This window comes from Drosophila busckii, chromosome 3R (genome assembly GCF_011750605.1).
Source record: "Drosophila busckii strain San Diego stock center, stock number 13000-0081.31 chromosome 3R, ASM1175060v1, whole genome shotgun sequence".
Classification (NCBI taxonomy): domain Eukaryota; kingdom Metazoa; phylum Arthropoda; class Insecta; order Diptera; family Drosophilidae; genus Drosophila; species Drosophila busckii.
This window is the reverse complement of record NC_046607.1, coordinates 18,575,121-18,601,145: the sequence shown is the minus strand read 5'-3', so window position 1 is coordinate 18,601,145 and position 26,025 is coordinate 18,575,121. Positions and strand designations below refer to the sequence as shown.

Below are 26,025 nucleotides of genomic sequence, written 5' to 3'. Positions count from 1 at the left end.
ATATTGAATTTGCACTAAATGTAAAAGCGGCAAACATGGCGCGAATGCGAAATGGAGCTGGTCAGAGAGAGCTCTAGGGGCTAAAAGACATAAAAGGCGTTAAGTGGGCAGACAACGTGATTTGCATGAAATGCAATTAGATTTTAGGCAAATGTACATTAGCCTGGCAGTTGTTGTTGTTGTTGGTGGCTGCTACGCTAATGGCTGACACACTTAAGCAACAACAACAATAGCAAGAACAATAGCAATGGCAGCTTATATGCTTTTTGCGCTGGCGCTGTAACCGTCGCAGCGTAAATAGCAGCGTCGGTGCTAAAGGCAGCAGCATATAAACAGCTAAAGTGTTAATTGCCATAAATGCTTGTCATTGTAGCGGTAAACGACAGTAGATATTTGCCACGTTGCCACTGCGCCAGCGCCCACACAAATACACACACACACACACACACACGCTGAACAAGCAGAGCATAAAACGCAGCAGGCAAAGTCTGAGCATTGCACTCAAATGTTTGCTGAAATGAACTGTTAAATTATGCACGCGATTTAACCCTCATTTCGTTAGCTAAACCCCACACCCCACCCAACGCACAACAGTCAACGTCAGCTCTCGCTCTCTGCTTTATTTAAAACTCACTCAGTCGGCCACGCCTTCAAAGCTGCTAGCCAATCAGCGCTGCGCAGCGCACACTCAACAGTGAGCAGCGCTCAATTGCTGCGCTCGTTATCCAACATGGCTGCCAGCAGCGCTCACTCACTCTCTCACTCACTCACTCAGAGAGAGCGAGAGCGAGCGCGCGCTTGAGAGTTTGAGAATGCGCAACTATTTCAAACTTTTGCACCTTTTATTTGAACATTTGTGTGTAATTTTTGGAAAATGTTGGCGACATTATTGTGCAGCTTGGGGGGCCTGCCTGGGTCTGGGTCTGGGTCTGGGTCGCACGCTTAAGTGTCCTCTAGGGTACTTACTTCGTTAGCAGAAGTTTCTCGCCAACATTCATTGTTGTTGTTGCTGTTGCTGTTGCTGTGCTGGTGGTGACTGCTGTGCTTGTCGTTTTGCGGATATGTTCTCTTATTTTCATAACTGTAAATTGCTTTAGATATTAAGTCTGCAAGAAGCTGGGCGCACTGCATCCCCATGCGCTCTCACACTCTAACTGTGTGTGTGTGTGTGTTGGTAATAAAACTCTTGTTGCCAGCACATTATGGTATGACAAGTTCTTGTGGTATTTGTATTTATGCATGCCACTATGTCTATTTGTAATTGCAACTTGCAACTGCTTAACGAACTACGAACTTAAATTGCTGCTTAACCAATAGCAATTTGCAGCATGTTAAATCAATAAACAATCAACATTAAGCGGCATACACATGTTATAAATATTTGCACATAACGTTTTTTTTAATATGCGCCAAATTGGAACATAAATTAAGCAACACATCATGCTCATTAAGCGGCCGTAAATGCTGCGAACTCGACTAAAGACTAACAAAAATAAAGTTTGGCAGGCAGATCAAAGCGCAACAATCAGGCAAAATAAATAAAACACTTTATTTCATAATTTAAACGTTTCGAAATCTCAAATTAAATCATTTCAAAGCTGCGCTGGCAAAGCAAAAAACCAAAAACAAATGCTAATTGGCAAACTGCGCGAGCGAGAGAGCGCACGCGAGTGAGAGAGCGTTAAGTAGGCGGCGCATGCACTGCGCTGTCCACGCTAGAGCGAGCTAGCAACAACAGCTGCTATTTCTGTGCTACAGTTTTTTGTCTTTTGAACTGCGTGCGCAATTTAACTTAAAATTTATGTGCGTATAAAAAAGAGCAGCGCACAAAACACAAAAACATTAATAATTGAAGCAAGCAGCCAGTGGCTGTGAAACATCACAAAATTAAAAAAGAATGTGTTAAACGGCACATGTTATTTAAAAGCATATTTAATAATTTGATTATGTAGCCGTTTGACTTTTGGTTTCAAGGGTTGAGCGCTCAGCTCATTTGTCTTCGCTGAAGCGTGGAATATTTTTGGCATAAAGAAATTTGTTAATTTGGCTTTTGGCTGCGTGAATAAATGATTAAAGCACACACACACACACATGCACTTGCAAGCAAAACAAAGCAATAAACTACCAATATAAATAAATTCGTTACGTATGTATGTGTGTGTGTGTGAGCTGCACAATACATGCGCATAAAATATTTAGCAATGCTCACACGAGCTTAGATTGCATAATGCATATTTTATGAATGTTTTTCGCGTACTCTGGCGCCCTTTTACTTTACTTTCTTTTTTTTTTTGTTGTTGTTATTGTGTGTGTGTGTGCTAAGCAGCGCTGACTATATAAAAATATATACTGTTGTTGACGCTAAAAACCGCGCTGCAAATGCGCCAACAAAAGCGTTAAGAAACACCACAAACGAAAAACAAAACAAGCATAAGCTTGCCAACAAAAAAAGGAAACATATAGTAGCTATATATGCATTGTATACTCGTACAATATACGCGGTACTCGTAAGCTTGAAAGTCGCATTGTTGCCACTGAACAGGATTTAGGATTTGACCTGCCTGCTGCGCTGCTGTTTGCCTGTTTGGTAGTCAAGCGCTTGAATACTCTAACCCACATGGGCAGCCATCCATCCATCATGTGTCGAAAACTGATCCAACTGCTCTCTGCTTATAAATAACTAATTTTCAAATCATACAACTAACGCGCACCACTTGTATTTTCTGATTTAATGCTAAATCATCAACTAGATTGCATCATATATTTATGCTATGAAATTAATGACTGCACCTGCACTTGTTTGAAAAATATGCTGCTGCTGCTGCTTGTTTTGTTTTTTGACAATAAAAGCAAACAAAAATTCATAAAACACCAAGCTCACACATAAATGTCAAATGCCACCCCGCTATTGAAGCTCGAGCTTGAGACTAAATGACTTCAAAAATATATGAAACATAAAGTCAACACTGCCATAACGCAGACAAACAATGTGGCATGCCAGCAAACAACAAAACATATAAATCCAAACAGAGAGGAAGCGACCACAGTTGGCTCGAGTGAGTGAGTTTTTAACACTTTGACAGCGACAATGCGGCGACAGCGACGGCAGCCAGCCAAGTTGTTAACATATTTTTAGTGTCTGCTTAAAAATTTAAATTGTCGTAATCGTAAATTAATTTCATGGCACATAAAAACGCACAGGCAGCAACTGAGCTATGCCAAAAATCAAAGTCTTCGATTTACAATTGATGGCCAGAGCACACAATTTGAATATAGCGCATTTTTATAGCCCACAGCGAGCACAGCTGGCGAATGTTGGCAATGCGCGTAAATAATTTAAACAAATACGTCGCTGCAATATTGTTCGAGTGACATGTAGAATTTAGAAATTACATTAAAAAGTCATAAAAACATTATTTTCAGCTGTAGCCTAATTAGCTGTGCAAATTATATATGCAAACGACTCGAGCGCAAGTCTGCAAGCGATATTTGTGTCAACGCCTCGGCATAATTAAGTGCATAAAATATAAGTAAGTGTAGTATGTTTGCAAAATGCTAAAAGTCAAATTAAAAGCAGCGACACACAACACACACAGGAAATGCCAAAAGCATAGACGAGCTGCTAAAAACAATATCCGGCTGTAGTTATTGTCAATAGTATCGGTTCAACAAGTTGTGGCCTGTGTGGCGCTTAACGATACTTTATGATAAATTAATGCAGTAAATGCAACTTGTAAATCTGTCACGCGTCACACTAAATCATCTTGCATAAGTAATATGCAGTTTAGCTGCAGCTACAGCATATAGTCGTGTATATATATAGCGACTACTCCACTCGACATTGTCACATACTTATTTGAAGCGAACGCGCTGCCATAAAAATCAACAGATGCTCAATAGGAGCAACAACAACTGCCAAGCAGGGGAGTGTGAAATTATGTGCGCTACCGAAAACGATACGCCCTAGGGCGAGTGGAAACTAAAGGGACTGCTGCTTGTCGTGGTTGTGGGCTGTGCCAGAGCTAATCTATGACGGAAAACATGTAATTGGAGCTGCCTGACAGCCCAGTGAGTTAACTGAAAATAGTGTGCGACAAGCCGTTTAAACCTTTGACTTTCAAATCACAATTCCCAGGCGAGCCAAGCAGAGGGAGTGAGAGTGAGTGAGACTGAGCTTGGGGCATTGGGTGGCCGCTTAATACGCAACCCCGCGGCCAATTAAAAATACAATCAGCATTTTAACAACAAAATGTTGTACAAATTAATTATATGAAGCTGACTGGCAGTCTGTGCTGCACATGGTGCGGCACTTTCTTTTTATGAGTGCCTAATAAGTGAAGCGCGAACTAATTGAAATTTGTAACGCTGACATTTCTCTCTGCGCCTCTCGCTGTCGATCGTCTCCAGCTAATTAGTGCGCTTCCCGTTGTAGTTATTGTCTCTAAGTTTTAATTAATTTATCACAAATACATAAAGTGGCGCAAGTATTGCGCACAAATCACTCACACGCCTCGTTGACTGCACTGCAGTGATCTACGCTACACAAATAAATTCCCACTTGAGATTCTTTGCATTCAACGGTTGGGTCGGGCAATCAAAATGAAATTTATGCTGCGGCAGCTTCCAGTCACATTTATGAGCTGAGGGCTGTTTTGACATTGTCAACAGCCTGGCAAACAAACAGAACAGAACTCAAGAGTCACCAAATGACATTTCTAATGTCACTTTGATTGTGTAATTTAGATTTTATTGCCGCCCGTTCAGCTTATGAGGCGTGCAACCGACTGCTGCTGCTGCAGGTAGCCCACAGCAGCAGCAGCAGCATGTTGCATATTAATATTATATGTTTGTCTCTGCACTGTCTGTAGCCGGAAGCTGTTGGATTTTATGCTTGTGGCAAAACAAGTTTTCTGACAGCGCACAAGAGCGCAAAAACTAAACAAATTAAAAGTTTTGCTTTTACTGAATTGTATGGCTTGTCTAAATTAGATCTTCATAGGCGCCATTAGCGCTGCCTTCAGGTAGCACTTGCCACACACATGGCCACAGGCAACTAACTGAGCATGAAATTTGCATGCCAGCTCCATTCTTGGCTGCAGCGTCATTCTCTTCGCGTCCGTCGGGCGGTATTATCTTTGATCCTGTCAAACAGGCGAAAATAAATTGCTCAATTATGAAATATTAACTGCACACGACGACAGCAACGTCGACGAAAGGGAGGCTCGCGCAGACTTAAGTTAATTACTCATTTGCTGATTGTCGGCTGTGGTTAATGAAGAATCCAGCTAATTATATTCTGTGACAAGTCTCTGCTCAGCTCGTGGGCCTTGTCGTTGTCGTTGTCGTCGAGTGTTCTCTTAGGAATTTTCTTGGTGTATTGAAAAATGCCGCCACGGAAGTTGGAAATGTATAGAAATTATTTTTCATTGTCAGCTGCTAAAGAGCCGGACATCCAACTTACATAGCTGCCATACACACATCATTAGTATAGCTCCAGAGTTTAGCTTCAGATAATCTTTGCCGCGTGCTTTGCAGATTTTGGTAAACCACTTGCAGTTTTAGTTGATAAAAATATTGAACATGGCGCTAAGTATTAACTCTTTGCACTTACTAACTAGTATAGCGAATTGGAAAATAGAAACTGTAGGAAATCTATGTAGGCAATCATTACGTATGAGTAACGAGGACTTTGCATTACTCACGTCATTTGTGCTGCCATCTAGCGTTAGCTACTTATACTACTTTCACATCATTCCCTGGTTTCCGACCCACTTTGTTGTTATTTTCACCCCTAGATCAAAGAGCAACTTATATTTAAATTGCGTAGCGATGACAGCAACCCAAACAGTGTTGCATATTGCTTGTTTTTACTTTTACTGCCTATCTGTTTCAAAAAATGCGCCTTATCCTTTTTAGGCGCCTTGCCTCAGACCTTTTGATGCTGCCTGCGTATATTTTAAAACGTATGCTGCGTATATTATAATATATATATAAAATTGTTCGCAAAATTCAACAGGTAGACATGGCGGCTTAGTGTATTGCAACTTTAGTACATGTTTTATATTTGAAATGAAACAATTTTGGCTCTCCCAATAAAATAAACTAATAGGGAAGCAGAAGCTGCGTGGCCTATCACGCAAAAAGAATTGCGAGCAAAAATAAATCACCCAAGAGTGGCAGGCAGCGCGAGTTTTCAGAGCCTTTTTTTTTTGCGTATTTAAACAATGAACATATCGATGCTCACTACTCAAAAGACACTTCTGCTTGACAGAATGTTATGCCCTTTGAAGTAATGATTAGAAGAAATGAACAATTTAAACGGCAACGACCAGATTATTGCCGCATTCTGAAGTCAAACGAAAGGAAATTCCGCTTGAAGTTTTTCAACAGGCGCACAGCAGTGCTAAACAAGCGATTGGAATTTAGAGCGAGGGGTGTGTCACACCCAGTTTAAGGGTGGGTTTTTTTTTTAGTGTTTTTGAAATGTTCAGTGACGGTTGCTGCAGCTAAACAAGGAGGATGTGCCTCAGAGTTGGCAACGAGGCGACGCCACTGCACGCACACTCGCTTCCTGCTGACTCGCAGTTGAAGAGCGTACCAGGCAGAGGTTGCGGTGGTTTGTCCGGCGTAATGGTTGTGCTGATGCACAGCCCATTTCCATAACGCTTCGTTTCTAGTGGTCGCACCTTGGCATCAGGCTAAAAAGTCTCCACCTACTGATTTGAAAACGGATTTTTGAAATCAAAGTAAAACTGATTTGAACCAAAAGCAAATACTAAAACAAGCTGTAAACAGTAAACAGTGTAAAATATATTTTTAAATTGTGCTACTTATAAATGAAAACTTCCACTATTAGTTATAGGAGTTTCAAAAATTTAAAGCTATACCGAAAGACAAACAGAATTGCAAATTGAAAATGCTGTCAACGCCCCCATGGCAGCACAACTGGTAAACACTTGTTTAAGCGCAAGTCGCTTTGAAAGTTATTGGCGCGTTTAAAGGCCTGGCTAAAATTAAAGTGTGAACTGTAATGCCTACAATTGTAGAGAGTGAATGGACTGATTAACTGCAAATTGTAATTAGCCAACAGCAGCCACGGGAGCGCCGCTGCCTGTAATGTCACGTGTCCATCAAATGCTTTAACCCTTCTTAAGGTAACGCCCGCCCAAGGTTGATTAGGCGCGCAGCACGCGTAGCAGGCAATGCGGTTACTCAAATTCTAGTGCGCATGTCGCTGGCTCGCCAGCGGGGCGCTAAGGCGTGCTCAAGGGGGCGGAGTAAAAAGACCAAATGCCAGACCGAGCGACAGCAGCAGCAACAGCCCGCCCGCTTTGCAGGCTGGGCTTGGGGTTTTTTTGACGTTACCACTCGCGGTCACGTTACAACAACAGTTACATCATCATGAACCCGTCAGGCGCGAGAGCAGTGCAGCTGCTGAAGCCACAAAACCGGTTTCAGTTACGTCGTAACTAGGAGCAACCTTAGCCTAACAGGCGAACAGCAAAAGTAACGCAGCCCTTCGTTACTACGTTGCGTTGTTACAAAATGTTGTTAGGGGTTGATTTGCTCTCAAGGTCGACCACTGCTTGCCTTGCCTGCCGTCTGTCTGCCTTATTTGCCAACCCCTATAGTCCTTGCCACACGTTACGCGCTCGCACGTGTAAGACTTGGTTGTGAGAAAATTACAAAATAGAAAGTTTTTTGTCTCTTATAATTTCAAACTGCTATGAAAGTATTATTATTTTTCAGTATTTGTGCCTTTGGAAAATATTAACAAATTGAAAAAGTGCTGTGAAAGATTTGTTATATTTGTTTTTAAATTTTTTGTCTCTTTTAAATTATTCAACTGCTCTGAAAGACTGCTATGATAGCATACTTGTTTTATTTATTTGTTTTTTTAAGTTTCATTTCATTATCATTTTCATTTAATATCTAAACAATAAAAACAAAATATATAATTACTATGGAAGCTTGTTTGAAAAATATAAAAAAAAATATGTTAGATATTTATCACTTATAAGTTACTCATGTATGGTCACACTTTTTACATTTAACATAACATATATAACATAACATTTCATAATTAACATATATGAATACTGTAAACTTGAACATAAGAACAAGACAATATACTAGGGATGTCGAATATTTTTTAAATATCGTATCAACGATATTTTCGGTTTTTAAAAAATATCAGAATGATATTTAATATATCATGTAGGAAAATCGATATATCAATATTTTTGATATTTTGTTTCAAAAAAAAAAAAAAAACTGATGTTCCCCACATTCATTTCATTCAATATTTGAATGTCAATATTTGGTTTTAGCAGATTTTAAAAATACACGTTGCTTCACGTGTAAGCAAGCAACGCATTTTATGGCGAATTCAAGCCGCTCTGATGGCACTGAACTTCCCGGTGTTATCAAGTACTTGAGTGCCAGTTTCGATAGTCCCGGCATAGACGCTTTATGCGAGCTCCAAAAATATTATGGGATTACTTTTCCCATGATGCTTGCTGCAAGCTAAAGGTACAGCTTCAGCTTCACAATCCTCCCGCTTTCTCAAAAGTAGATCGAAGAGTGACCAAAGCACGACTTTATAAAAAAATAAAAAAAAAAAAAAATTCGTATCGTATATACCGATATAAATATATAATTTTTAGGAAAATAATATCGATATATTGATATTTTGATATATTATCAACATCCCTACAATATACAGACACAATGAATTTAAGAGCCAAACAGAGCAGACGCATCTTTTAATAATCGGAGTGTTATACACTACAATATATATATATATAAATATATTATAGGCAGTCGCAAAATCAATCAACATACATGCGGGGCCGGGAAACAGGGCAGGTTGATTCAAGAAACAACAATATATATATATATATATATATATATACTACTGAAGGTTTGGGCGAGCATCTACGGTCCGAGATCAATTGGCCTGCTTTACTAAATATTGTACACAATAAATGTATAAGTATACTTAAGTAATAATAACAAAAAAAATTTAATTAATATTGAAATTGCGTACTAAACGATGTTGCCAAGTTGCTTAGTTTTTAAAGAAGGTAAGCAAGCTTATCAAAACATCGATGTTTTCGAATCAAACATCGATGATGAAAATACAACAAGCAAGGCAAGCACATGCGCTGCCGCCGCTAGGCTAATCCTGCTGCTGACGATTATAGACAACCAGTTCGCTATAAAAACATATATATCATTTTGCACACACACCAACGAACTATAAAATGCCGAAAAGTCGTAGCTGAAAAAAAAAATATAAATTCCGATTCAGATTTCTTACCTCTTCGATATCTGGCGGCTCTGATTGCTGGATGTCTAATACCTCTCGCAGCAACATCGGCTCGCACTCGAGCCTGTGCCTTTCGAGCTTTACCTGCGTTTTAAATTTCCCGCTGCACTTTTCACATCTGCAAATAAAAATTTTTAATTAAGAAAATATTATAATTAAAAAAAAATACTTACATGTGTTCAAGCTGCATGAATCTGCATGCAGCTGTATGTTTTGAATTTTCTTTTATTCTTTTTTGAAAGAATCGTAGACAATTGGGGCACTTATAATTGTGGATCCTCTGTCTTTTCTCTAGCCGCTGCCTCTTCTGCTCCGGCCGCTGAGGCTCCTGCTGCTCTTGATGCTCCTGATGCTGCTGCTGCTGAGGTTGCTGATGCCGCTGCTCCGGCCACTGCTGAGGCTGCTGCCGCTGTTCCGGCCATTGTGGCTGCTGCCATTGTGGCGCCTGCAGTCATTGCGGAGCCTGCCCACAGCAACACAGCACCTGCTGCTGGGCCGCCGAAAATGCTGTGGGGTTCAATTTATAATTTTAAATTTTAAAATTACCTGTTAAAACTTACTCGATAAAGTTTCGGCCGACTGTAGAAATATATTTTTAAATTTTAAATTTAAATTTTCAATTTCCAATCGCTGGCTGTTTATAATTTTAAGAGCTTCCGCTAGGTCCATTCTGATATAAAGATATATATATATATATATTTATAATTATAATGAACAATGTGATATTGAATTTACGTGCTTGGGGTTATAAATTTGAGTGACTTTTCGCAATTTCGCAACTGCCATTTTGACACAACTGCCATTTTTACACAACTGTCAAACATATAAGAATCAGAAGATCACAACAAAAACAAAAGAAAACAATAAAACATGTGGAAGCTTAATATTTTAAATGAAAAGTAATAATTAAACCCCCAAGTAATAAACATTTCTATTGGTGGTTTTGTAAGTCTTTGAAAAAATAAAGTCTTCATTTATTTTTTTATATAATTAACACAGTCACATGTGGCATTATGCCAAAGAATGCACGTGATTTGAGCAAGCCTCTTAGGCAATGATCTGTGCAACACTGTTTGCCTCTGGTTTGATTTCGGCAATGAGTCTTCAGGTCGCGAACTCAGCACGAAAGTTCACGAGGTTTGCCTGGGGCTCAATCGTCCAATTTTATGCAACAACATTTTAGTCGATTTTTCATATCAAACATCGATGAATCCCTGCAGCAGGCAGTTAGTTGCGATGCAACATGTTAGTTGCGATGATTTGAAAAGTAAGTGATTACTTACTAATTAAAATTAATACGGCTGTGGCTAATTGCTCTACAGCAATTAATAAGCGATAGTTAGGTAGTGAGTGTGCAGAAGGCAAATATAGAGAGTAATTGCGAGAAAGGTCACATAGCATATATAATTACAATTAGAATCTGCAATAAATATGCGTTAAATATTTTATTATCATATATAAATGGTGTCCACCATATAAAAATGAGTCCAATTGAAAGAAAGTCACATATTAATCATATTTATAAATGTAAGCTTATACTTTTAAAATTTGATACGTTTAAAATTTATAAGACGTTCAAAAATGTGTATCAAATTTTATAAGACGTTCAAAAATGAGTATCAAATTTTACAAGTTCTTTTTGGTTCTTTAGAAGAGAAACGAAACAACAAAGCTGTTAACGAAATGTTAAAGTTGGAAATGTTAAATTTTGAGATATATGTTAAATAAATGTTAAGTTTGGACACATGCCGATTTTTGGTGACCAAATTTAACATTACATGTGTCCAAATTTAACATTATTTTTCATAGCTGCTGTTTTTTCTCATATACATTTTTTAAATTATTTAAAATAATAATTAAAATTTGAGAATACATTTTCTTTCATAAAATAATGTTTGATTATTGTTTAATATTTCAACAATCGTTACAATTTGCAATTGCAATGCTGTGGTTGCTGTCTTTGCTAAAGCGTTGAGGGAAATTGTTGGGAAAATTATAGCCTTGTGCAGGAAATAGGGAAATTACTAATGAATATTGCTTTGCTTACATAAAATAAAAGCAATATTAAATTGTTTTGTATTCTTAACAATAAAAGCGTTCTTAATATTGAATTTATTATTTAGTAATTTAAATTAAGTATGACATGCCATATATATTTAATTGATGCATTCGGTTTACACTGCAGTTCGCAAATTATTTGATTTCATTTGTTACTAAACATATCTTTGCTAGTTGAACCTTAACTAAAACTATTATTGCAACATTAACTGCTCAACAGCTTGAGCTACACTTTGTACTACATTCTATTGGCAGTTGTTGTATTTTTTTATCAAGCTCAATAACATTGGCCATTTGTTAAATTGCCACGATAAGCTGCAAACGTTTCTCGGTTGTTGTAACAACAATAAGAATTGTGTGCCGGCCAACACTTTAAACAATGAAAATCGCCAACTAAAAAGCACCCTGGTCAAAGCTGCACACAAAAATTGCTTTCATTTATCTAAGTGTGTGTATCCACTCAACAACAACAACAACAGCAGCAACAACTGTAGCAGCAGCAACAATAAGAAGCACATGCTGACAACTGGTCGGCAAGTAAGTTGTCATTGCGTGTTTTTAACAAACTGACGACAAAGCTTATCTCAGATGGACAAACACAAAGGCAGAGCAAGCAAACAAACACGCGTAAGGTTCAGACAGTCAATCAGTCAATCATTCAGTCAGTCTGCTGCTGCTGCCGCTGCTGCTTTTGTGACTAAGATCATAAGCCACTAGAGCAGCTGTGTTGATTTCCTTTTTAGTTATTGTGTGCGCTGTGTTTGTAATTAAACTTGGCAAGTGGCTTTTTAAGTGGGCAAAGCTGCGCCTCTCGAGTGCCTTGTGGGTGGCTTGGTCTTCAAAGCTAAAGGTCATAAAATTTATTGTCCCCTCGCTTAGCGCGTCGCGTCTATCACGGCCAGCGCCTAACTCTATGTATACCCAGCCCCAGTTTGTCGTTGTCGTTGTCGCTTTCGCTTATCTAAAGTCAAAGCAATTTTCATATATGTATACAGTTTTGCTGGCTAGAGCACTAGGCTAGAGATACATGACGTGCTTTTTATTGTAGACAAACACGCAAATTTGCAATTAGCATGGCGTACAAACTAATTTGCGCTACGGGATGCCACCTACACACCCAAATCCACCCAAACCACACACACACACACACACTCACATGTTAATTAACAGCTAAGCAGACGAACGATGGCGCGGCCATCATTTGTACTTAAGTTGAATTTTATTTTGTGAACAATTATGCTAATTTGTTAAATAAATAGGCACGCACTGTGGCATTGCAAAATGTCCGCCATTCAAGTTAATTTTTATTAGCAAGTTTTTCTTTATTTTATTGCCTTGACACACACACACATACACACAGACAGTGTGACAGCGACAGCGCTCCAATTAACTTTTGCGCTGGCCATTTAATTACACTAATACCCAACCAATGTCCTGGCAACTGTCAAGCGCCACCCAAAACGATTTCTTACGGACTATCTATCTATCTGTGTGTGTGTGTGTGTGTGTGTGTGTTTGTGTGCGCGCGTGCCAGGCATGGAAATTAGTTTGTAGTACTTTTGCTTTGGGCCACACCTACACATTGGCAGCGCCATTTGTTTTTGCCGCCATTGCTGGCAAGCTATCAAAGCACTTTGACAGTCACATTCATTTGTCAAGCTGTCGCAAGGCTTGCGATGCGAATCTCTGCGAGCATTAAATGAAAAATTCGAGCTCAACTCAAGCTGTAAATTTAATTAATATTAACAATTTGTATGCATTGTATGTCAAAAATAGAGGTTCCAAGAAATTACGCATACGTCCCGAGATTGAAAGTTAGCCAAATGCAAATTCGTGTGCGCAGCAAAAACCAATCAGACTTTTTATCAAGTGGCAAATTGAGTGGCATAAAGGCATGTTGTCCTCGAACCGCTGACTATGGTTCAGTTACAGCAGCAGCAACCGAAATCAAAGCGAAATAAACCTTGCAAAACAACAACAAAAAACAAACCAAGAAAAACAAAATGTGAAAAGGTCCGCAACAAACAGCAGTCAAAAAGTTTATGTATATTTATTTCAGCAGCAGCAGCAGCTTCAGTTGCTGTTGCTGTTGATGACGTTGACTGGCAACTGGATGCGCCTTTTATCTTTGGTCGCCAGTGGGGCTGGCCCGGGTGGTACCTACGTCAGCCAATTTTTTGATTGCAAACGTTCGCACCAAAGGCAAATCCCCACAACTATAAAACTGCAGCACAAACGGACAAAATGTTAATGCTAATTTGGAATATTCTTCGTGACATGGCTCACTTTGAGCTTTTTGCCGCCTGCCGTTCGTTCTCTCTGTCTCTGTCTCTATCTCTGTTTCTATTTTTGTTTGCTGTCTAATTTATATGCACACCCACATGACACTCGCATATACTTATATATATATATATTATATATATTTGCATGTGTGTGTGTCAGCTCTAGTTTTCTTTTGCCCAGCAGCGACAAGTAATTTTACTTGGCAAAATAAATTGCACAAAGTTTTTTCCCAGCTTTCATTTCCCTTTGCTATATCAACATGCGGCTGCTCAAGTATGCGTGAGTGTGTGTATATATGTGTGTGAGCTTCCTTTCTGCTTATTGGCTGCAATTTACGCTTTATTATGCTTGATTGGCTTGAACATTTGTTACTATGCCTGAAGCGCTAAACGAATTGGCATCAAATTAAATAAACAAATGCAAGCTATATAATTAAGAAATTTACACTGTTGATTAAGTGCAATTGAATTCAAAAACAATAAAAAGATTCATTGTCAGAGCTGGCATTTAAAACTTTTCATTTTAAGAAATTATCTTAGTAACATGCCAGCAAATTTAGATTTAGGTAAAGTTGTCTCTACTTTAATTTTTCGATCTCCAAATGTTACGGCGTTAATAATTTTTATATAAATTAGTAGAATATATATAAAAAGAATTGATATTTCATTGTTGGTTTTATCTTGATCACTTTTTAAAAATTTAATCATATACCATAACATTTAATTTAAGCATTTTATCCTTTATTACATATTTAAAGCGACACTTGCACTCGATAAATGTATTAATCTGTCGATATTTTTAACAAACGCACTTCATTTATATACATTTGATATGCATGAAATTTTAATTGCATTTTATGTTATGTATAAAGTGCACTTGTGCATTACTAATGAAGTCTAACAGCAAAAAAAATTGCCTGTCAAATTGATAATAATTGGAAAAGACATAGGCTCACATTATTGCATACGATGGATACCCTCAAATAAAAGTTTATAAAAATGAATTACATATTGTGTGTGGCACGCAGCAGAAAATAAAACTTTGCTATTTTAGACACGTTTAATATAAGTTTATAATGCAAAAGAAAATTGGCATACCCCTTGTCAGTTGGCGAACAAGCGCTTGATAGCTATTGGCCCATGAGAAAGTCATCAGCATATTGCGTGTGTCGACTGACAAAACAAATAATCTTATTGCCATTTGGTATGCATAAGCAGCAACTGTTGCCTACCTGGGCGACAACAACATTTCTTTTTCTTTTTTCCATATTTTACACCAGAGCGAGGCAAAAACTTTTGCCACAACTTGTTGTGACATTGTCTTTGCTCTCTTTCTGTCTCATTGACAAGCGTTCGCAATTTGAAATTTAATTCGCCAAACCAAAAGGCAACCAAGTGAGCAAATTCATGCACTACAAGCAACCACCACCACCACCCAAAGACCATCCACCCACGCATACACCAAGCCAACATCCACCCACTTACCGCCATCTTGTGGTTGCTTGTTCTTGTTGCTTGCTTTTTATTACATTTGCTGTTTGCTGCTGCTGCTTTTGCTTCCTGCATAAAAATGTTGAAATTCCTGAAGACATTTTACTTTGCAATTTCCTTACGAGTCGTTAAACATTTCCAGGCTATGCCAACAACAACAACAACAACGACGACGAGCAGGACCACGAGGACGAAAGTAGCAGCTACGACAGCAGCAAAAGTTAACAAAACTAATTTAAAAATTCAAATTTTCTTTCCGTTTTTATATACGCCACAAACTGTACATTTATATGGCTGGCTGGCTGCTTATGTCCTCCATTGTATATGTAGATGAGTGTTTGTATGTGTGTGTGTTGGTGTGTGTAAGTGTGCATGCATTTGCGTTGCTTATTTGTCTGCTTGTGGTCTTATTGTTAAGCTGCTGCTTGAGCCTGAGGTTTTGCTATTTGAGTTGCCTGCTGCTGCCTTTTTTTTTTTTTGTAATGCATAAAACGTCAACAAATTCGGTAAAATTTATGTGCCTAGCATAGCAAAGATGTGTGTACGCTCTATAATAGAAACAGTCTCTAGCTTGCTAGCTCTGGAATAGCAAGTGTCAATTGATCTGCCTGCACAAATGTTTGATAATTGCTGACTCTGCATTCAATTTTGGGAAATGCACTACTGTAACTCAAGCAACCGCCCATTAGCTTGTACGTCTAACGAAAAATGACTCTATTAACTTAATAATGTTTTGACAGTTTGCTGGCTAAGTGCATAAACCACCCTCGATATGCGAGTCACATGTTGTAGGCATCATGCCAATTGAATATCAATAAGCTTGCGCTGTCATTAGGATTTGCCCCAGGCATGTTTGTTGTGGCTAAATTAATTACCCCTAAAACTGAAGCGTATGCAAACATTTTGGCAAGTTTTCTAAGCCCCTAACAATGCTTACAGTGTTACAAAGTTTTGTGCAAATGCAAATTTTAGTTCATTAATATCAATCAAATGATTGATAGTACAGCCCTTTGAAGCGTTGTGCATTAATAAATCCAATGACAATTGTTACATTAATGTCAATAAGCCAAAGGGAGAGCAATTTTCAAGCATTTACATGGCGCACTACATTTGTATCTGTTGATGCTGCTGCTGCTGCTGCTGCCGCACCCCTTTTGACTCGTGGCACTGTTGCTGGATAATCATGTTGCTGCTGGGTATTGTTGCTGTTGCTTTGACACTTTGCCTGCTGTTTGGATTTTGATTTTTGCTCTAACCACCGCATGATAATCTGTCTGTCAGCCTGCTAGGCCATATAAACTTTTATTTGCTGCTGCTGCTGCTGGTTCATCAATCAATTTCATTTGACTGCATGCCACTCTCTTCTTGTTGTGGCAGCAATTTGAGGCTGACAACTGAAATGTATTTCAAATACGACGACTATATGCAGATAGACAAATATAAATAACTCAATTATAGCAAGCGCAGTGCTTAATAGCTGTTGACAACTGGTTAATACAACTACGCGCATATGAAAGTCAAATAATACGCCGTGTTTGTGCACACGTTAACCAATTTGCAACAAATTAAAGGCCAATTAAGCCATCAGCTAGACAAACAAATGAGTCTATGCACACACGCACACACACACGCGTAATTGCAATTATCGAATTAATGCCAGTTGGCATGTAGGGGGGGAAGATCGGATGCCACAGCAATTGGAGTTACAAATAAATAGTTTTAAAATGCAAACAAGCCGAGTTCACTTATTATGTTTGTGTATGATTGAGCAGCTATATAATTAAGTTGTTAAACTAAAGATGGACCTGGGTGCATATGACAGGCGCATAGGCTCGTGGGCAGCTTAATTAATAGCTGCCACTTCGGGATAAACACACACCCAACTGACTGACCCTCCAGTACGTGCTGCATGCAACAATGCTCTCGTCATAGCTTATTTAACACACTCACAAACTGCAGTTAGATAAATAAATGCCAACCCTCAGGTTGTTGGCTCGTCTACCTGAGAGCACGCGCACAACTTTTATCCGGCAACTCACAAATTTTCGGCACATTTCTGTGGCTTTTAAGTGTGTCCTGACATTTTTATAGTTTCATCAAATTGCTCTAATTTCGTAAAGTTATAAAAATTTGGCCGCGACTTTGGCACTTGAGTTGAAGTTTTAGTTTTATTGTCGGGCGGTCAATGAACTAAACAATTTCGTAGCAAAAGGATGACACATGCGTGTTAATCTCTAATTTGCTAGACGATCGTCCCCTCAGCTCTCTAAGCCATATGCAGACAAATAATACAAGTTGACAGTCAGTGTGTGTGTGTGTGTGTGTGCGTTTGTGTGTGTGAGTTGGCAGGACCTTATGCTCGTGGCGTTTTAATTGCTGAAAGTCGACGTGTTTCCAATTTTTGGTATCTAAAGTTGTTTTTTTCTCGTTTGCGTTTTCCTTTCATTTTAATGGCGCTGTTTTCATTAGGCAAATGTATGTCCGCATTTCAGTTAGTGTTATTTGCTTTTTAGATACAAATGCGCTGCTGCTCATTAGCATATAAAATGTATTTGTATTTTTTGGGAAGAGCTGACAGTTGGGGAGGATTTTTGGGCAAGCCGAACACATTTATTGCATATTCATCATTTTAATTGCTTGTTTTTTCTTTTCGACTAAATGACTCGATAAGGCTTTTAAGGATATGCAAGCCAAAGGTTGGGCAATCAAATATGCTAAACTAATAACTTGATTCCTTATACAATTTAAAGCGACTGCAGCGCAGCTTAATGCTCTGCCCACAGCTACAAAGTTGTCGTTGTCGTTGTCGTTATCGCTGTCGCTGCATTCACCTGAAGACAAAAGGGAATATGTCGGCAGGATATGATTACTTTTGCTTTTGTTTTTCCGTTTTTGCGCTCATTGTGCGGCTGTGAAGTCAAGAAAGCGTAGCATAAAGAGCGCAAAGCGAAATTACTTTGCCAACGAATGAATGAATATGAATAAAAAAATGATCAATGCAATGCTTTATGCAAATGTTTTGTCTGCGCATTCTAGCGTTCAACGCTTTACAATTGAGCGCACAAAGTAATGCCAAACAGTTGGGTACGTTGAGAGAGAGTACGATGAAAATAAAACTGAGTGTTATTTGTTTGTTACTTTTCCATTCTTCTGCTGCAAAGGTTGCAACACTTTAATGACAACAACTGGATAAATTACAAAACCAACTAAATGCGCATCGAAACTAAGCCTTCCACTACGAGCTGCAATATGCATTAAAATTAACAAACAAATGTGATAAGATATAAGTCGCTTACTTACCGGCAATCGCATCTACAGGCGCTCAGACACTTGCAGCAACGCTCGCATTCAGGACACTTGGCACAACTGCAACGGGAGCAGGCGTTGGCACAATTGCAATTGCGCTCGCTGGCAGCCACAATGGTCTCCTGGGTCACAAAGCAGATGACGGACAGCAGCAGCAAGAACTTCAGATTAAACATGGCTAAGTATTTGAAATCAACTGAATGCATCAAAAACTTTTGCTTGGCTTTTTATAGCCAAAAAAATTGCAGCTTTTCGTTTGTTTATGCAGTTGCTGTTGCTCCAAAAATAAAATACAACATATGCTTAGGCAAATATTTATATACATATATAAATAGGTTAAGTTCTATATTTATAAGTAGGTTAACCTAATGTCAAGTTCAAATAAATTTGTAGTTAATATTGATACGGCCAAAATGACTGCGGTATAGGAATATAAAGTTATATAGTTTGAGTTATAGAAATTAGTTGATAAATGAAAAGAAAACATGCCATTCTAAAATGTAATGATTGCAATAAAAATGTATTGTTTTTAACTAAACAAGTATTTTATAATGTACCAACAAAATCATTTCAAAAGAATAACAATTAAAATTAATGTTCCAATAACAATACTTTATTAAAAACTAAAACAATCAGCTCAAGCTGTCCTTTCTCAGTTTCCATATCTTGGTTTTGTTGGGACTGATCTACCTTCCCTTTCCTGGCAGACATGTTGGCCCAAGGCAGCCACATTCTGGGTTGCTTGCTTCTGTTTCTTTAAAATATTCATAGTGAAATTAACTACTGGCTATAATCTATTAATAAAAACTTTTAATGGAACAAGACAAATAAAAGTTGAAGGTTAATGTATAAACTTTATATAAATAAGTGCTTGAATAACAATTTACATATGTAAAATATTTTCCAAACTAAATAAGATTTAATGTAATTGTAATTTACTTATTATAGCTATTATAAAAACTTTTAATGGAACAATAAAAATCAACGTCGAATGTTATAAACATAAGTTCTGCTTGAATAATAATTTACAGATGCCTTTAACTAATTATAATAACGAATATAAGATCAGTTCATTATATTCATGATCATGGCTTATTTTATATCAAGTTACAGCCACTTCAAAATGATAACAAATATAATTCAATGCAAAAACTATTCAAACTTTAATAAAAAATCAATAATCAGTGTTAACAAAAAGTAGCCCATGGTCATCTTTGTCTTCAATTCAATGTCTGCACATTCGTGTAAGCTAAAGAGAATACATGCATTAAGATTTTGTACTGAAAACACAATAGAAAGCTTAAGCTTACGCCAATCATTTAAAGCCGCTTCTCTCTGCAGATGGCACAAGCTATCGAATGTCATTTTTTCCACAGGTCCTGCTTTGCCCTTACAGCCGCAGGCTGGAGGCTTCGATACATCGGCAATCACTTTCGTGTTTGGGCAGTGAGGAATGTGTTTCCTGCATTGATCTCGCGATACGGGCACGAGGTCTGTGTGTGGTAATAAAGTTAATAAAAGAAACAAATATTACAAAAATTAACTTACCGCTCTTATGTTCTTTCCTTCTTTGATCAAATTGTTCTTTCATAAAGCATTGATTTTGGTATAGACGGCAAATATTCTCCTCCAGCGCATAGGATAGACTCCTATCTGCATGATTGCATGGGCATGGTGGTGGTGGTGGTGGTGGAGGTGGTTGCCAATGGCATGGTGGTGGTGGAGGTGGTTGCCAATGGCATGGTGGTGGTGGTGGTGGTGGCGGTGGTGGTGGTGGTCCTCCTCCGCAGGGCGGCTTGTGAGGAAACAGAATTGGCAGAATTGGCTTAAAGAATGTGGCGTCTGCCACGATTAGAAACGCTGCACACAAAATAAGTTTGCTCCACATGACTGCCCAGTTAACTATTGGATCTTGGAATACAGCCTTTATATAGTCCAGTTGCATTAAAATATTTATATTTGTACAGTTGCATTTGTTATTAAACAAACAGAGCAAACAAGCTGGCCAAAATCTATTAATAACAACCTTTAATTTAAAAAGTTCAAGGTTATTGTAAACAAAAATTAAGCCATGTATGTAATATATGTTAAAAATAAGTTTGCTGACTTGAAAAATATGTTTAAAATATTCTTGTTTAATCAGTAGAATTTCCATTTATTTAATTATTATATATTGAAATGAAAAATCTATGGGTATTCAATGGCAAATGTTTTTATTAGCTACAGAGCTTTATATTATTAAAATTGTTTGCTTGTTTTCACAGCATAAAAAGTCTTACTTTCTTTCCTTAAGACTCAGAACATATTATCCTTTTTAGTAAGTATTTTATATGGCTTCAAATAACATTAAATTAATGTTAATTAATTAGCCAAAAATAAAGAAATAAATAAAGACATAAATAGAAATTCGGTAAGCATGTTATCATTTAATAATCATTATCATCATTTAAAATATTCATATTGTACAAATTGTTTGTCATTTATTCATTCAGATCGGTATATTTCCAATAGCGCATAACGGCTGCAATAGAATTAATGTAAGTGCGCTGCATTAATTAAAAACAATTGATACTTACGCAACTTCTGCTCAGCTGTAATCCTCATCATTTCGCAGTAGCTGGGATATGTTACGTTCTTGGAGATTCCAGCAGCGTAGGGGCATGGGCAGTCCGATGGATACGATATTTCACCAACGACTCTTGGATCAGGGCAATACTTGCGACCCCAAGCCTTGCATTGGCACTCAGGCATTGCAATAAGCGCTGGTTAAAATTAAAGTGCAAATTAATATGAAATCTTATCAAGTTTAATACTTTAAATTTAAACACTTACGACCCTTGCCAGCCTTTTCGTTTTCGTCACTTGTATATTTTAGGATGCAATGGTTATGGAATGGACGGCAGACACAATTCTCTATTGCCCAGCACACTCGTCTGTCCTCCCGCCCGCAAGAGCAGCCGCAAAGACTGGTGGCCTCAACCATACTCATGGCGACTGCTACCAAGACAAAAAGTACACGAAACATTATGCTGAACTAGTTGAAGAGTTAATAAATTGATTTGCTCCTGGATCAAGCATTTATATAGCCCAAAAACCAACGAGCAGCAATATTTAAACAGTTGATATCTAGACCATATGAAATTAAGACAAACATGCATGACTATTTTCAGAAAAAGCTGCCAATCCTAAAAATAATTTCGCACGACATGTCCAGAGGCTCGACTCGAGCTTTTGACCAGACGCATTACACTCAGAACATAACGCAATAAAATGTTAAACTTAATTTTTAGTTCAATTAGCAGTCGATCGATTAGCGATCTGCTCATTGCGTTCAAGCATGTAAAGCATTAAGCTTAAAATTTAGGGCTTTAAGTATGAGCAATACTTAGCACTTTTAGCCAAACTCATATCAAGTAGGCAATGTATTAAAATTAACATTTCTTAAACAACATATAAGAACTGGTATGCCATTAAATGCATTAAATGTATGTTTAATAAAACAATTTGTAAGTTGTTAGGTGCATACATTATCCTAAAAGCTATGCTTAAAAATATTTTAAAGAACTCAAATATTATTAGCAAGCAAAAGTAATAAGTCAATAAATTATGCATCATGAGAAAACTTTATTCAATTAAAAATCGGTAACATTATAGAACAAAACAAGCATCAGATCAGTTTAGATAGCATTTGGAGAGATCTTCCTGCATCCAGCAGCCCAAGTAAGCTGTAATAATAAAAGAATAAGTTTGTGCGCATTTTTTTGGCTAAATTATAAACTTACGCAAGTTCTGCTCAATCGAGTACTGATTCAGATGGCACAAGCTGTCGAAGGTCTTGTTGACAATGGGTCCAGCCTTGTAGGGGCAGCCACATGCCGGAGGCATTGAGATCTCAGCAATTACCTTTGTGTTGGGGCACTTCTTCACAATGTATGGCTTGCAGACGTTAGCGCCCACATATATGATAGCTAAAAAGACAACATTAAAACGAACTCAAATTTGTAAAATTGCTAGCAGCTAACTTACGGGTTTGTCCATTCGCGACTCTGTCATCGTTTTGCTTTTGCATGAAGCACTGGTTATGGAATGGCAGGCAGACAAAGTCCTTTAGAGCCCAGAAGGGGAATCTATCATCACGAGAGCACTCGCATACACAGTTCGTGGGTGGATGAGTGGCATTCACCACGCACATGGCGACTGCGAAGAGACTGAAGAGTACACGGAACATTTTGGCGATCTTGATTAAAAAACTTGATTAATCGTTTAATGTGATGGGCTTGGGGTTTTTATAGTCAAGAGCCTCACTACCTCTGTTTATTGCAATATTTAAACAGTTGATGCTATTTACTTCTTTACAGCATGACAAACATGCACTTCTATTTTCAGAAAAAGCTGTTAATACCAATATAAATTGAAATATTTATAGAAATATTAACATGCAACAATTTCTTTACTATTAATTTGTAAATACAGAGCATAGCTTTTAAATTACTAAAATGCTTTCTGACTATAATTATTTTAGTTGGATATACATTCTTACTACTATTCATTAAATAGCATTATTTAAATACAAGATGATTGGTTAATAGAATAATAATAATCAAGTAATAATATATATTTATATGCGGGCTATTCATAGCTAAGAATTTCAGCATTAATTGAATTAATTAAGCATTAATTCTTAGTTGCGTTTTATTTTAATAAGTAAGTTGTTTAAAAAAAAAATTCATACACTAACATAATTTAAAATTCCGGTTACGCATAATTTCATCTCATCTCAATTGCTTTAATTATTATTGATATTCAGTTTATACAAACAGCTAAACTGTCAGTTATAATACTTAACTCTCATTAAGGCATTAATATTAAAACATTTAAATTAATTTTTAAAATTTCTTTTTATTAAAATTGTCATTTAAAACTTTATAGTTCTTATATAGCAATCGGAAATAATAAGTCAATAATATATGTATGCAACATGAGAAAACTTTATTCAATTAGAAATCGTTAACATTATTAAACGCCACAAGCATCAGGTCAGATTAATAGCATTTGGAAAAATCTTCCGCCATCCAGCAGCCCAAGTAAGCTGAAATAACAAGAATTAAACTTCTGTGTTGTTAATTAATTATAAATATACTTACGATTGCCAGACTCAAATGAGTACTTCTGCAAATGGCACAAGCTGTCGAATGTCTGATTGGTAATGGGTCCAGATTTGTAGGGGCAGCCACAGGGTGCAGGATATGAGATCTCAGCAATTACCTTAGTGTTGGGGCACTTCTTAACAATAAATGGCTTGCACTCATCATATCCATGCAGAGGCAGAACAGCTGGAATGCCAAAATTAGACAAAGATTCTGAAACAACTTTGCAAGCTGTACTTACGCACTAGGCCGCTCTTGATCTTGGCATCATTTTCCCTTCTCATGAAGCAATAGTTGTAGAAGGGACGACATATACCCTCATCCAGACCGTAGAAGATAATTCTGCTAACCCGAGAGCAATCGCATGAGCTAGCACAGCCGGGAACAGTTGTGGCATTGACAACGCACATGGCGATTGCGAAGATTCCAAAAAGTACTCGGAACATTATTCTGATCAAAGTTGTTGATTGCAGTTATAAGTCGACTTGATTAGTCGAATTATCTTTGGAAACTGGCCTTTTATAGTCAAGAGCTCCAACTTGCCCTTATTGCAATATTTAAACAGATGATGCGTTTTAATTTTGTATTGAGGACAAACATTAATTCCTATTTTCAGAAAAAGCTGTCAGCACCATAAGTAAGTTTAAAATACTTATGTATATGTAGATAATGATAAAAATAACTACTCACAATTTATTGCAATCTATATATGCCAATTTTGTCAATTAAATCAAGCAACAATATCTATTAGAACAATATTGATGCTAAGCTATGTATATATATATTTTATTATGTATATAAGTAGTTATGGATTTTAGTTTTAATACTTATTACTGTTCAACACTTAAGACTTGAGCAAATATATTTAAAAGTTAATTACTATAAAAATTTACTATGAGTTATATGCATTTGCATTTTATTTTGAATATTTATTAATAGTTCTTCATCATACTTAATTTACTTAAAATATGAAATAAGTAATTTATAAATATAATTTATATAGGTATTTTATAGTCAAAAATGAAACGAGCCTTGCTTTCAATATTTAAACCGTGTATTTTATTTCTTTTTCACAGACAATCCTATTTTACAAAAAGGCTGCCAAGCCTATACATATTTTAAATATTAAATTGTTTAAATACAAACAATTGTAGTTTATAAACAGAAAGCTTGTTGTATTAGTTGTATTAATTATTGATAAGCCATTTTAAAATTTGCAAGTTGCTTTTTTTTTGTTAAGTAATTTGTTGTATTAAGGTACCTCAATGTCTATAAAAAGTTACTCTTACTTTGTATTTGTATTCAACTGTTGCTATGTATACTTTAGGCAAATAAAAAGATATATAAAATTAGATGCAAAATGTTAAATCTTTATTTAAATCATGTTCTGTAACTTTTTGTAAATCGATTAATTATCGCAAGGCTCCTCAGGTGTGGGCACCGGTGCTGGGTACACATTCAAGAAGGCTGAAACGAGATAAATGTAGGTACGCGGCATTATTGAAATACAAATTAAACTTACGATTGCCAGTTTCTCCGGAGTACTTGTGCAAATGGCACATGCTGTCGAAAGTCATATTCTTAATGGGTCCAGCGATGTAGGGGCAGCCACATACAGCAGGGAATGAGATTTCAGCAGTAACCCTGGGATTGGGGCAGGTAAGTTGCCTAAACTTCTTGCAGATGCACTCCGCCAAGGGAACCAGAGCTGAGAGAAAGCAGAAATTGCATTAAGATCCTTTGACTGGTATAAATGAACTTACGGGATTTGCCAGCCTTAACTCTATCAGCGCTTTCCTTTTCCATGAAGCACTGGTTATGGAATGGACGGCAAATGCAGTTGTCCAAAGCATGGACGATCATTCTGTTCTCGATTGGGCAACCGCTGCCACAGCTGCATGGATCGACTGGAGGAGTAACCACATGGGCAGATGCGCACATGGCGATAGCAACGAGCAAAAACAGTTCACGGAACATTTTAGAGTTGACACTAAAGCTGAAAAGACTTGAGTAGTTGATAATGCTGCTGGAGCGAGGCTTTTTATAGCAAGGAGGCTTAAAAATGAAAATGTTTAAACAGCTGATGCTGCTGACAATTTATTAAATTCAAACAGTTTGTAATGAGCACAAACATAGCTTCTTAATTTTAGAAAAAGCTGTCCATATTATAAATAGTATGCAAATATGCATGCCAAAAAATTCCATAAAATGAATATCGAATTGTGTAAATTTAAAACTAAACAATTTAGCTTATGCGCCAATTTAAATGGCTTAATGTATTTTAACTGGCTACTAAGGCTTTTAATTAAGCCAGAGTTAAAAATCAGCGATCTGTCATAAAACTGGTTTAGCCTGAAAACAAAAGCGTAGCACACAGAGGCATAAATAATTATGACACCTTTTTTTGTTT

The 26,025-nt window shown here is 37.3% G+C and overlaps 6 protein-coding genes across 6 annotated transcripts; all 6 read right to left on the bottom strand.

Annotated features, from left to right (window-relative positions):
• Positions 1-18,296: 18,296 nt before the first annotated feature.
• Positions 18,297-18,657, bottom strand: LOC108602604 (metallothionein 20-I isoforms A and B-like). The gene is made up of 2 exons (XM_017990742.1): positions 18,463-18,657; positions 18,297-18,404 (listed from the first exon to the last, which is right to left on the bottom strand). The coding sequence occupies exons 1-2, from the start codon at positions 18,642-18,644 to the stop codon at positions 18,398-18,400; spliced, it is 189 nt and encodes a 62-aa protein (XP_017846231.1). The 5' UTR covers positions 18,645-18,657; the 3' UTR covers positions 18,297-18,397.
• A 951-nt stretch (positions 18,658-19,608) lies between these two features.
• LOC108602618 (salivary glue protein Sgs-5-like) lies at positions 19,609-20,378 on the bottom strand. The gene is made up of 3 exons (XM_017990757.1): positions 20,017-20,378; positions 19,779-19,961; positions 19,609-19,717 (listed from the first exon to the last, which is right to left on the bottom strand). Exons 1-3 carry the CDS (start codon positions 20,354-20,356, stop codon positions 19,689-19,691), a joined length of 552 nt encoding a protein of 183 aa, XP_017846246.1. The 5' UTR covers positions 20,357-20,378; the 3' UTR covers positions 19,609-19,688.
• Positions 20,379-20,913: 535 nt separating this feature from the next.
• LOC108602677 (salivary glue protein Sgs-5-like) lies at positions 20,914-21,518 on the bottom strand. Its single transcript, XM_017990820.1, has 3 exons — positions 21,301-21,518; positions 21,045-21,230; positions 20,914-20,989 (listed from the first exon to the last, which is right to left on the bottom strand). Exons 1-3 carry the CDS (start codon positions 21,491-21,493, stop codon positions 20,949-20,951), a joined length of 420 nt encoding a protein of 139 aa, XP_017846309.1. The 5' UTR covers positions 21,494-21,518; the 3' UTR covers positions 20,914-20,948.
• A 554-nt stretch (positions 21,519-22,072) lies between these two features.
• On the bottom strand, positions 22,073-22,736 carry LOC108602678 (salivary glue protein Sgs-5-like). The gene is made up of 3 exons (XM_017990821.1): positions 22,495-22,736; positions 22,251-22,436; positions 22,073-22,193 (listed from the first exon to the last, which is right to left on the bottom strand). The coding sequence occupies exons 1-3, from the start codon at positions 22,694-22,696 to the stop codon at positions 22,141-22,143; spliced, it is 441 nt and encodes a 146-aa protein (XP_017846310.1). The 5' UTR covers positions 22,697-22,736; the 3' UTR covers positions 22,073-22,140.
• Positions 22,737-23,434: 698 nt separating this feature from the next.
• Positions 23,435-24,108, bottom strand: LOC108602673 (salivary glue protein Sgs-5-like). The gene is made up of 3 exons (XM_017990817.1): positions 23,857-24,108; positions 23,613-23,801; positions 23,435-23,557 (listed from the first exon to the last, which is right to left on the bottom strand). The coding sequence occupies exons 1-3, from the start codon at positions 24,059-24,061 to the stop codon at positions 23,511-23,513; spliced, it is 441 nt and encodes a 146-aa protein (XP_017846306.1). The 5' UTR covers positions 24,062-24,108; the 3' UTR covers positions 23,435-23,510.
• An 856-nt stretch (positions 24,109-24,964) lies between these two features.
• Positions 24,965-25,628, bottom strand: LOC108602653 (salivary glue protein Sgs-5-like). Its single transcript, XM_017990798.1, has 3 exons — positions 25,379-25,628; positions 25,138-25,323; positions 24,965-25,082 (listed from the first exon to the last, which is right to left on the bottom strand). Exons 1-3 carry the CDS (start codon positions 25,590-25,592, stop codon positions 25,024-25,026), a joined length of 459 nt encoding a protein of 152 aa, XP_017846287.1. The 5' UTR covers positions 25,593-25,628; the 3' UTR covers positions 24,965-25,023.
• Positions 25,629-26,025: the final 397 nt, after the last annotated feature.